Here is a 12589-nt window from a genome sequence, read left to right as displayed (position 1 = left end):
TTTCTGAGTCCTTTTTGGGGAGGTAACTCCACCAATACCCCCCCTCCCCCTTCCTTTTTAAACTGCTTTTAGTGTATTTTATTGTATTTTATTTTTGGCACCTCTGTTTCAGCAGTTTAACTACTTTACTCATGGGTTTTTAACGTGTTATAGAATAATGAGATAAAGTGAAGTCATCATAAAATAGGCGTTATAGACACTAAGGAAGCTTAATAAATGAATTTCATACTAAGGTAAGCATGTCTGTTATTTCAAGAAGTAGGAAATCTCACATTTATTTGAGGTATGTGTAAAGTAAAGGTTTGCTTTAAGAAGAACTTGTGCTTTTTTACATACAGTATCTAATGATACTGAAAGCTGTCCTTCAATTACCTTGAAGGTCCAACTCCAGGATCACCTCCTCCGTTGCTAGAATGAATGGTGGCAGTCCTTCAAACAAGCGTCTGAGCTTAGTCCGGAGACTCTTCTCTGCGTACACAAGGCACATTATACTACTGCCCTCAGGGAGTTCTTGTATGGCCAGCTTAAGTTGCTGTACAACATGGAACTTAGCACATGCTGGGTCAACTCCGAACATGTCAATGTCTAGGCAATAGGTGGCTTCACCCAAAGGTATTGGGAATGGTGGTGTTCCTAGGCTGAGGAACCTGGTTTGAGACATTGATGGAGGTGAAGACAAACTGTCCTGGCCGTTGTGGGCAGATGAAAAAGTGTTGCTTGGTTCTCCGTTTACAATTTTTTCAGAAGATAGTGGGGAAATGCCTGGATTGTGGACTAGGGAATACATCCAAACAACCCCCTTTTCAAGTAGCATCTCCAAGTTAGACCTTTGGACAGTAACAGGGAGCCAGTGTTGGACCAGGAGACCCCCAGGAAGAAGCTCATCAATTGTCTTTGATTCATCAAAGAGTTTAAACACCTCACCAGGTTCCAGAATGCTGTAATTATTTGACTGTTCCACATTGTCAAGACGGGACTCCAATAGCTTAATTGTTTCCTCAATCTGGTCAGAAGGAAGAATCATAGTCACCATAGCCTGAATGGAGAAGGATGAAAAGAGGAAAAATTTTAAAACTGGTTATCAAAAAGAAAAATTTGACAGTTGATAAATAGTAAACACACTGGGACCGATCCAAACAAATTTTTCTCTTAAGTTTTCTCCTAGGAGAACATTTTCATCTTTTGTTTAAAAAACAGGTTAATTGCAATAAAAAAAAGTACCGAAAAGTATGTGAAAAACTACTGTCAAAATTATTCTGAGTACTTTCTTGCTTGCTGGTGGCTTAAAAGGCATTTTTTTGATAAGATGGGAAAATATCACGTAGGAAGAAACTTGGAGAAAAAGACATTGGATCGAGCCCACTGACAGTTTTTGAAGGCTCTAATCCATGCCTTCTGGGCCGGGCCGCGGTAGAGGCGATAGAGGCTCCAGCTTCAGGGCGCAGTGTAGGAGGGGGCGCCCAACTTACTCAGCTATCATTCTCCTATTGTGTTTGAAGCAGAGAGGAAAAGGAAAAGGGGATACATGACAGTGACTGCAAGCCAGATAACTAGAGATGAAGGTGTTGTGGGCCCTGGGGTGCCTCTTAGTCTAATAGCAATCGGTGTGTGACGGCTGGGGTGGGAGGGATGGAGGGGCGCACTTTGGTGTCCCCATCTTGGGTGCTGAAGCACCTTGTCCCAGCTCTGCTTGCCTTTATAGTAAAACCCAAACCCTCGTTTCCTTGTGCAGATCACAGGAATTATGCGAGTCTGGGGTAATCATGAGCAGTATCTCACAAAAGTGAGAACACTTGTAAATATGTTATATCTTTTCATGGGACAACACTAAAGATATGACACTTTATTACAATGTAAAGCAGTAAGTATACAGCTTGTATAACAGTGTAAATTTGCTGTCCCAACAAAATGACTGAATACACATCCATGTCTAAACCAATGGCAACAAAAGTGAGTACACCCCATAAGTAACTGAGTTTGGCAACCCAATTAGTGAGCTTTGGTCTTCCAGGCAAGAAAGCAGTACTGCACTACCATGTCTGTTTCTTTAATTTATAGAGGCTTACTCCAGAGAGGTTAAGTGATAATTCAATGCAGTAACGGGCCCGGCTTTAGTGAGTTGCCGACCTTTCACACGGAGGTAGCAGCGCTGCACATACCTAATCTGTCAACTCTGAATGCTGTGAACTTAATCTCTGTTCTCGCGCACGCTCCCGTCACATACTGTACAATGTTGCACAAGAACAGAGACCACAGTCACAGCCAGGGTCGGACTGGGACACTGGGGGCCCACCAAAGAAATTTCAACCTGGGGCCCACACATCCCATGATTGCGGTGAAAAAAGGGCGTGACCATGCACCGTAAGGTGGGCGTGGTCATCATGTATTATGGACAGGGCCAAATGTACATGATCTTAGCAGCATTGTAATACAGAGACACTGCTGCCCAGCAAAACTTTGCATAGAGTCCCCTCCTTCAGTATAAAATAATGTCCTACTTTGCAGAGGTTGCGACCGCATTGGGGCCCTTGGGCCAAAGGGGCCCCGAAGGGCCCTCCCTCAATTACAATATTACCTCTCTATTGGTCCTGTGCTCATAATAATCATTTCTATAGATACTTTAAACAGTGGTAATCATTAACAAGCTATTTCCCATTCCCTTCTTGCACCTCTGACACTGTAGTTGCCATTGGCAGGTTTTGGTGCGTCATATCAATTGTTGTGTATAGAATGCTTGGGGGGCCCCATTGTAAAACTTGCATCGGGGCCCACAGCTCCTTAGCTACGCCACTGCAAGTGACATATCCCACGCAGCATCTCCACTCGCAGCCGCCGACCCGGGGACCCCGCCGGTGCAGAGGCCGACCTCAAGGTCATCCTCTACTGCCCCTATGCAAGAGCCGCTATCAATCAAGTCCACGCTGTCCGCAGTGTACTGCGCAGGTGTTGCACTACTGCGCCTACGCAGTGCACTACGGACAATGTGGACTTGATTGACAGCTGCGCTTGAGCAGGTGCAGTAGCGGAGGTCGACCTCGGCACCAGGGGGGGGGCCCTGGGCTGGCAGCTGCGAGCAGAGATCCTGCGTGGGACATGTTGGCAGTAAGGGGCTGGAGGAAGCCCTGGATAAGTAGAGCGGGGGGTAGGGTTTTTTGCTTGATGATTATTTGAAGACCTTCCTTATAATGGCAGTTGCACAATTTAGAGTTACATTCTTAAAAGAGCCATTTACTGTATAACAATTCTCATTAAGTATAGTAAAGATCTGGTAAGAGAATAGCATAGAGAGGTATTCAGCAACAGAAGTAGAAGCAGTATAGGTAAGATAATATAGAGGACCTTGGAGTGGACCAGTTTGTATTTCTTCAGCACAACCGGTACCGGACGATCTGCATGGGTGAGGCGGATTCTTCTTACTTTTGGGTGCTCAGAATGAAGTGTCTCTATAAAAAACCTCTGAATTATACCAGCTATGCCTTGTCCTCTCGCCCAGGGGGCCACTCGAAGACCTTGTACCACTGCAGTCTCGCCATCATCAACCAGCAAGAAGGATCTAAAGCCCACCTGTAGGGGAGACATTAACCAGTTATCCAGGTCTTTGTAAACAGCAGTTAACTGTTCACCTTGCTCCTCAACCCTCATGGAGGTTATAACCTTAAAGGGAACAAGAGATGAACGTTTCACACAAAATAAACATATCAGTCGATAGCTTGTAAAGAATAAATGCTCTACCTGATAATTTCGCCGCTCTGGTATGCCTTTTTTAGTGTTTTTTTTATCCATTATTGCTTCAGGAAAAATCAAATATGGCCGCCGGCTCATATCCCTTCTGCTTCCGGGTTATGAGTTGTTCTGGATGTGCTGTCTAGGCTATATGAGACTATGCTGCTATCTAGGCTATATGAGAAAGGCTGCTGCAGCCTTTCATCTGTGTGCTTTCATTTTGGTATGATGTGCAGCTGCCTGTAGGAAGTGTCTCTCATAGGAATGAAACTGCAGTCATCATCAGTATCTAGTGCACACAGAGCACACAGGGATCATATTGCAGCCACACTTGTCTGTTCAGCGCTTCTCTCTCAGCAGGAGCAGCCCCTCCCATGTCATCACAGCTCTCAGTATGCAAAGCAGGAAATCTAAGTCAGAAGGTGGTAGGCTTGGGCTTGAAAATACTCCACAGAAGAGTGACTCAGCTATAATGATTCCAGGTCAAACCTAGACTGAGCCAGTCGAGGATTCTTATCACAGCTGCTAATAGACTAATTAAGCAGATAACAATGAAACTAAAAGCAGGGTAGGTGTTTACTGTCATGTTCCCACTGATAAATGTAATAAACTACATGAGGGTGCTTCATCTCTGGTTCTCTTTAAGCCACTTTAAAGTGAGTATAAAGGCAAAGTCAGATACTTACCTATGGACAGGGAAGGTTCTGGATCCTTTAGCACCCTCCCTGTCTTCTCTTGCTCCCCTCATTCCAGTGTTGTCACACTGTGTGCACTCGACCAATTGGTCAAATACACGTCCATGAGCTCTCGGGAGGCTTCGGAAGCACTTATGAGCCTGAGTGTTTGTGAAGACGGGTGGCTCTGTACTGCACATGCGTGATCACTCTTATGCACGCACTCAAGCATGCACAATACAGAGCCTCCCGTACTTCTGAAGCCACCCGAGGCATCAAATTAAATGTGGGTGATGTTGCTGGAACGAGAGGAACAAGAGAGGACAGGGAAGGCTTTATAGGATCCAAAGCTTTCCCTGTCCATAGGTAATTATTAAACTTTTTGTTTTCCTTTACACTCACTTTTACAGTCGAATGAATAGGAAAATTACCGTATAGCCATGGACTTCAAGTAAATAGAGAAGCAGAGAGTGTCATGTACGATTGATCTATTTTTATAGACACTAAAGGGTTTGTTTTACGAAGGTGGAGAACGGCGGATAATCCCAACGAATCAGCATACCTGACTTGGAATTATTATTATTATTTTCATTTTTATTTCTTTTTTTTTGATATGAGAGAACAAACTCTCAGTCGGGACCTTGAAGACTAAAATGTAATTGATGATGTTAGGGGCTACTCTTGAGGCCTTCTATGTATCTGAATGGAAAGGCCACCACTGCTCTTCATGATATGACGGTGAAGTTCCTGCAATATGCAGAGGATCTCATTGCCACCATCAACACAGAGCATCCAGCAAGGAGATAATAAGACCTTGGTGATCGATTGTGGAGTTTTTTGGATCCTCTGCATTAGAGCCAAATCTATTTACCAAGGAAAATGGGTGAACTTGCACAATGGGCCAAAAAGGACTTTGGCGCCAGTTTATCAAGACGGGGAAATAAATCTTGGGTAAAAGAAGAGTAGTTGTCAGTTGAGTCAGGTGTGAGTTGTTGAATGAATCAAGGAATCTGACTGGATGCTCTGGAGTACCGCAACAATTTTACCCCAGTTCTCTTTAAACCTATATTGATAAATCAGCATGGGTGGGATGGGTGAGAAAAATAAAATATAAACAATGTAATGCAAATTGTAGGTAACTTGGAAATAGTTCAATCCAAATGAGCAAGTATATTTTTGGCACATAACATGCACTTTTTCTCTACCAACAATGAGGAGAAAAAGTCCCTGGCCCATATGCAATTCACTTTTTCACCTGAGTTTTCTCCTAGGAGATACATTTTCTTCTTGTATTTAAAATAACTTTTCAGCATTTTGCAAGTGAAAAAGTACCAAAATGTAGTTAAAAACTACTATCAAAATTATTTGGAGTATTTTCTTGCTTGCTGGTGGTTGAAAAGGCATTTTATTTAGGAGTTGTAAAAATACCACCTAGGAGAAAACTCAGGTGAAAAAGTGAATTGCATAAGGGCCCTTGTGTCTTAGATGCCAAATACAGGGAGTCCCCACCTTACGAACGCCCGCTGATACGACCTGCCGGCCCGTCTGTACTGTCCCCTATGTCTCCATCACTCCCCTCATCCTCCTGCGCTCCCCCTGAATAAATGCAAGCAGCGGCAGCACGGCTCACCTGATCCATCAGAGCCCGCGGCGATCAGAAATCTCTCCTGTACTTCACTTATCTTCTAGTGCAGGCATCTACTGATGAAACGATCAGCAGAAGCTGGCACTAGGGGAGTCATAGGCGAGAGGAGAGGTCTCTGATCGCTGCTGGATTTATTCATGGGGAGCACAGGAGGACGAGGGAGTAGAGGATGGGGACTTTGGGACAAACTGGAACACATGGGGGGCAGGAGGCGACACAGGAGGATGCATAGCGGACACATGTGGTATAAGAGTTATAATTGGGGCAGAACATCTACAAGATGCTCCTGGACCATGAACACACACTAGGTTTAGTATATTTTTTCCCTGGTTTTGTCCTCTAAATCTAAGTGCATCTAATAGTCTGGAGCGTCTTATATGCCGAAAAATACATGTCATTTCCATTAAATTATTGGATTGGATTATTATCATCTCATGGGCCACCTCTATAAACAGCATGTGGCCGGACATAGCAATGATATGCTGGAAGCCCCGATGGAACCAATACCGCTCCAATAGTATTAAAGTGAACCTGAGGGGAATCTCAGGTCAGCAATCAGATACTTGCCTAAAAAGGTCCTCCAGAGACTTTCCATGCCTTCTTCCAGACCACCACCACCGCTGCCCAGGACCCTCCTGCACATTGTGACTCCACCTCTCGTTCACGAGCGGCTCCAGCTTACTGCGCAGGCTGCTCTCATGCTTGAAGAAGAGCATGGCCACCAGCTTGAAAGCCCACAAGTTTTTATTAGATTTCATTGGAGAGTCCACACTCGGCAATGGTTCATGCAGCATTATGTCAATTTGCATGAAAATTTATGCAGCTTGAAAACGGACCAATCAAGTCCCTCCCAGGTTTAAATTGATTGGTCCATTTTCAAGCTGCATTAATTCACAAACAAATGTATATAATGCTGCATGAACTCGGAAATATTTGCATCTCATTGATCATCCCTACAGTGGACCAGAGGATGCCTTGTGAAGCCTCTACAAGATCCAGAGGATTCCCTCTTAGGTAAGTATTTGATTTTGGACCCGAGGATCGCTTTGGTTACAATTTTTAAAATGACCTAAGACAACTATGCTTAAAGGATACCCGAACTGAAATGTGACATAATGAGATAGACATGGGTATGTACAGTGCCTAGCACACGAATAACTATGCTGTGTTCATTTTTTTCTTTCTCTGTCTGAAAGAGTTAAATATCAGGTATGTAAGTGGCTGACTCAGTCCTGACTCAGACAGGAAGTGACTACAGTGTGACCCTCACTGATAAGAAATTCCCCTTTTTTACCTCTTTCTTGCTCTCAGGTGCCATTTTCTGCTAGGAAAGTGTTTTATAGTTGGAATTTCTTTTCAGTGAGGGTCACACTGTAGTCACTTCCTTTCTGAGTCAGGACTGAGTCAGCCACTTGCATACCTTATATTTAACTCTTTCAGGCAGAGAAAGAAAAAAAGGAACACCGCATAGTTATTTGTGTGCTAGGCACTGTACATACCCATGTCTATCTCATTATGTCACATTTCAGTTTGGGTATCCTTTAAAGTGGACCTGAACTCTTGCACAGGACAGAAGCCCTGTATGTATTTAGAGAGTTTAGCCGGTCTAATTCACCCTCATCTGAGACTAATCATAAGTTGTAATTTGATCTCTCGGCTGTGTTAGCATTTATTGCAGGATTTGTATCAGCTGTTGCTTATATTTTAGAGCAGAGTGAAAATTCTGGGTTCAGGTCCACTTTAATAAAAATAATATTCCAGGTATTCCTGGGAATTTGAGACAACTACAGAGTACAGAGTACACAGACTTGTTTTTAAAAAAAAACACATACAATATGAAATGATGCTGCATATCGGTCATCGAATTTTGAGAGTGTCACCTCTCCTTTCAAACTCAGAGTCAGACTAACGTATAATTTGTTAGAGCTAGAATTTTAGGCTCGCTGCCTCAACTGCAGACCCCTTCGTTTAGTCCTCCAGTGTCTCCACCCCACTATCCTCTAGATCCTAGGTTCTCAACATGTGGTACACGTACCCCAGGGGGTACTTCTGATGGGTCCAGGGGGTACTTGGGCTTCATGTATTTAATTAAGTTTAATAAATGTAAAGGTCCGTACACACGCCGGACTGGAGGCAACGACGGGTCCGTCGTCACCTCCCGCTGGGTGGGCGTTCCAGCGACAGTCCGGCGTGTGTACAGTCTGTCTGCAGACTGATACGGCTGTTTCTGAGCGATCCGCCGGGCGGATCACTCAGTCAGAAACAGCCGTATCAGTCTGCAGACAGACCGTACACATGCCGGACTGTCGCTGGAACGCCCACCCAGCGGGAGGTGTTGACGGACCCGTTGTTGCCTCCAGTCCGGCGTGTGTACGGACCTTAAGGCTTCAGAAAATAATAAATCCTATATAAACAGCCAAACTAGTATTTCAGCTAATTAAAAACAATAGCAAATGCTTGGAAATGGTTTAGAAAAAACTATCAAGTACTACTATTAAATGTATTTGAATCAAGGGGTACTTGATATAGTTTTTACAATATCAGGGGGTACTTGGCTAGCACAGGCTTTCAAAAGGGGTACATACCCATGAAATGTTGAGAAACACTGCTCTAGATTATAAGTAGTCAAGGGAAGGGACCTCGCCCTTGTGTTTCCTGTTTCTGTTATTTTATCAAATGAACATATACTAGAGTTGGCAATGTTTTCAAAATTGATCAATTGTGTGTATCTGTACTTGTGTCACTGGTTGTCCTTCACTGTATAGTGTGTTGAACTGCTTATGTTTTGTACTATGTACAGTGCTATGGAAGAAGGCGCTATATAAATAAAAAATAATATTAATCTCATGCACTACTCACGATTTTCCCCTCCTTCTTGCACAGAAACATGCGTCTATTAGGCTCCTTCAGCCAGGCATGGTATCGGAAGGGCAGGTAGTCTTTCCCATTGTATATTCCCTCAGAGATGGACATCACCTCCTCATAGTCCTCAGCTGTGGCCGGTACAAACTCCATGCTTCCCAACGATCTGAGATGAGACAGAGAGACACCTCTAAGCATAGATTTATATCTCCGCCAAAGCCACCTCACCTCCAGACAGGCGTGCTATGGAGAATTCATGAACCAAAGCAACTTATCAATAAACTCTGGTTCTTTCTTCCATCACTAATCTCTCCTTCTTTAACAATAAATGAGGTGATAATGTCAGAAATGTTTACGTTTAATGCAATCAAAATACTGTCACCTTTGTAACTGATTTCTGAATAAAATGGTGATTTTTATTGTTAAATAGAATTATACTAAATACAGGAAAAACTCGAAAAATTTGTATATCGTGAAAAAAGTCAATTTTCTTTGTTTTTCAGTAATTCAACAGAAAAGGTGAAACCAATTTATGAAATAGACTCATTACAAGCGAGATATCTCAAGCCTTTCTTTATTTGTTATAATTTTGATGATTATGGCTTACAGCTTATGATGAGAACCCCCAAAATCAAAATTTCAGCTCATTAGGTGATTGTGAAAAGGTTCATTATTCTCGGCTCAAAGTGTCAGACTCTAATCAGCTAATTAATCCAAAACACCTGCAAAGGGTTCCTATTTCATATATATGTTACGGCCAGAACCCGAAGTGTGGCCACTTCGCGTTCTGGCCGGCCACTTCGGGTTCTGGCCGGCCAATGTGCGAAGTGGCCGCAGTGCAGCGGCCAATGTTAGAAATGTTATGTTTACGCCGTCTCGCTGCGGCCAAATTTATTACAACTTGCTTAATTTAATGAAATATAGCCGGCGGCAATGTAATAGATGAAGCCGCCGGCTTTCGCACTGCCTCTCTCCTCTCCATCCCCCCCCCCCCTCTCTCTCCTCTCCCCGCCTCCCATACAATAAGTAGCAGCCGGCGGGGACATGCGTGTCCCCGAGAGTCGTTCGTCGCGGCAGGGGAATCCTGTCGTTCCTGCAGAGCGGGTGCTGGCAGAAGCAATGTCTGCAGCCTCCCCGCTCTGCTGCCCTGCTGCGACGAACGACTCTCCGGCTGCATGTCCCCGGCTGCTACTTATTGTATGGGAGGCGGGGAGAGGAGGGAGGCGGGGGGGGGGGGGGATCGGGTAGAGGAGAGAGGCAGTGCGAAAGCCGGCGGCTTCATCTATTACATTGCCGCCGGCTATATTTAATTAAATTAAGCAAGTTGTAATAAATTTGGCCGCAGCGAGACGGCGTAAACATAACATTTCTAACATTGGCCGCTGCTCTGTGGCCACTTCGCACATTGGCCGGCCAGAACCCGAAGTGGCCACACTACGGGTTCTGGCCGTAACATATACATTTCACCTTTTAAGTTGAATTACCGAAATAAATGGACTTTTGCACAATAGTGTAATTTTTCGAGCTTCACCTCTACTGTCACCTTTGTAACTTATTTTTTGAATGAAATAGTGACTTTTATTGTTCAATAGAATTATTATAATAATAATTCCAATATGTCTATAGTGCCTTTCTCCTGCCGGACTCAAATCACTTGTGAGGCAGCCAGCCACTACTAAAGCACACTCAGTAGGCACAGCCAGGATTTGAACCCAGGTTTTCTGTTTCAGAGGCAGCAACCCTTAAAGGATACGTCCAAGGATATTAAAAAAAAACAAAAATCCACTTACCTGGGGCTTTCTCCAGCCCCTGGCAGCCGTCCTCTGCCCTCGCCGCAGCTCCGGTGGCTCCTGGTCTCCTTCGGTGCAGCTGCCGACCTCGCCAGGTTGGGTTTAGGGTTGGCTTCTTCTGCGCTCCAGTGTGCAGCGCACATGGTCGTGCTGACGTCATCCGGACTGTACTGCACAGGTGCAGTGCAGTCCTGATGACGTGAGCGTGACCACGTGAGCCACACGCTGGGGCGCAGAAGAAGCCGACCCGGCGAGGTTGGCAGCTGCACCGTAGTAGACTGGGAGCCACCAGAGCTGCAGCGAGGGCAGAGGACGGCTGCCAATGGCTGGAGGAAGCCCCAGGTAAGTGGAGTTTTGTTTTTTAAACTCTTTGGATGTAACCTTTAACCATTACACTACCCAGCCACTGTACTAAATATATGTACAAAATATACATATTCCTGTATCAACTGAGAACTATTTGCATCCCACTGATCATCTCTAGTAGTGACTCAACTGGGCCTGATGCAATTCTAGGTGATAAGTAGCTTGCACATGCGGGCTACTTATCACCTGGCCACCTCACGAGGATTACCAGCAAATCCTATTTCCGGTTACACTTGTGCAATGGCCGAACGTTAGAGAGCATTACTCAGATGGAAACCTGAGTGACGCTCCCATAACTTGGGAGATGAGGAGTGAAGTATTGCACTGTGGTGCTGTCCTTCAGCTGCTGCTTCGCTGCTCCGGGAGATGCCGACGTACACATCACGAGAGCCTGCACTTACCGCCAAACATCCACCGCCACTCACTGTAATTGACTTTTAGCCTCGGCAAAGCATCTTTAAAGCTCCCATGGGCCACCTAAACGGGGGGGGGAAGGGGGCGGCTATCTAACATTGGGGTACATTTGGCTACCTATACTGGGGGGGATGGTACTCAATACTAGGGGCACATGTGCTATCTATACTGAGGCTGATGGGTGCTCTTTGGCATACTAACCTTTGGTTTTGAAGAACCTTGTCCGAGCCCTGCATGTATAATGCAATTGTAGAGTCAGGAGCGGCACACCTTTCCGTACTGTATGTGGGTGCTGAACCTTTGATGCAAAGCAACATCAGATAATATTCCAAAAGTCCAAAGGTAGGTTCGCACACCAGCTTTTCAGATAAGCCAAAGATAGTTTTATTCCATCATAATGTGTCAACACTATGCATGACAATTGTTTCGGGGCCACGCAGGGTCCCCTTCCTCAGATGCGTGCAGACAAACATCCTAGTGAGTAGCACATCACATTAAATACAAAAAGTGACAAAAAAGGTCAACCCATGTAAGCCAAAAGTACGCCCCCTCATTAGAAAATGTAAACAAAGAACAAATAGAACAATCAATGCTAAATACACATGTGAGACACAAGTCTAAAGACAGTGTCTATCACTAGTATAATGCCCTCCTAAGGACAGTGTCTATCACTAGTATAATGCCCTCCTACGGAGGGCATTATTCTAGTGATAGACACTGTCTTTAGACTTGTGTCTCACATGTGTATTTAGCATTGATTGTTCTATTTGTTCTTTGTTTACATTTTCTAATGAGGGGGCATACTTTTGGCTTACATGGGTTGACCTTTTTTGTCACTTTTTGTATTTAATGTGATGTGCTACTCACTAGGATGTTTGTCTGCACGTATCTGAGGAAGGGGACCCTGCGTGGCCCCGAAACAATTGTCATGCATAGTGTTGACACATTATGATGGAATAAAACTATCTTTGGCTTATCTGAAAAGCTGGTGTGCGAACCTACCTTTGGACTTCTGCATGTATCCTGGCCTTGTGTAACATTATCAGAATCTGCTAAAAAGTAGCGATGAGCAAAAATCTCGCATAGATCTATTTTCACATCGATTACATCATTGT

The 12589-nt window shown here is 44.5% G+C and overlaps 1 protein-coding gene across 2 annotated transcripts in view; it reads right to left on the bottom strand.

Annotated features, from left to right (window-relative positions):
* Positions 1 to 272: 272 nt before the first annotated feature.
* LOC137560947 (probable N-acetyltransferase 16) overlaps positions 273 to 12589 on the bottom strand; it is a 13483-nt gene continuing 1166 nt past the window's right edge. The window contains exons 2-4 of one of the 2 annotated variants that reach the window (XM_068272136.1): positions 8902 to 9070; positions 3340 to 3564; positions 273 to 1036 (exon numbers count right to left, since the gene is read on the bottom strand). In XM_068272136.1, the coding sequence (XP_068128237.1) occupies positions 365 to 1036; positions 3340 to 3564; positions 8902 to 9057 (1053 nt within the window). In that variant the 5' untranslated portion in view covers positions 9058 to 9070 and the 3' untranslated portion in view covers positions 273 to 364. Of the gene's footprint in view, positions 1037 to 3339; positions 3565 to 8901; positions 9284 to 12589 lie in introns of those variants that run through there. The other variant, XM_068272135.1, reaches the window with a different exon arrangement.

This window comes from Hyperolius riggenbachi, chromosome 3, assembly GCF_040937935.1.
Source record: "Hyperolius riggenbachi isolate aHypRig1 chromosome 3, aHypRig1.pri, whole genome shotgun sequence".
Classification (NCBI taxonomy): Eukaryota; Metazoa; Chordata; class Amphibia; order Anura; family Hyperoliidae; genus Hyperolius; species Hyperolius riggenbachi.
This window is presented reverse-complemented; position numbering and strand designations above follow the sequence as displayed.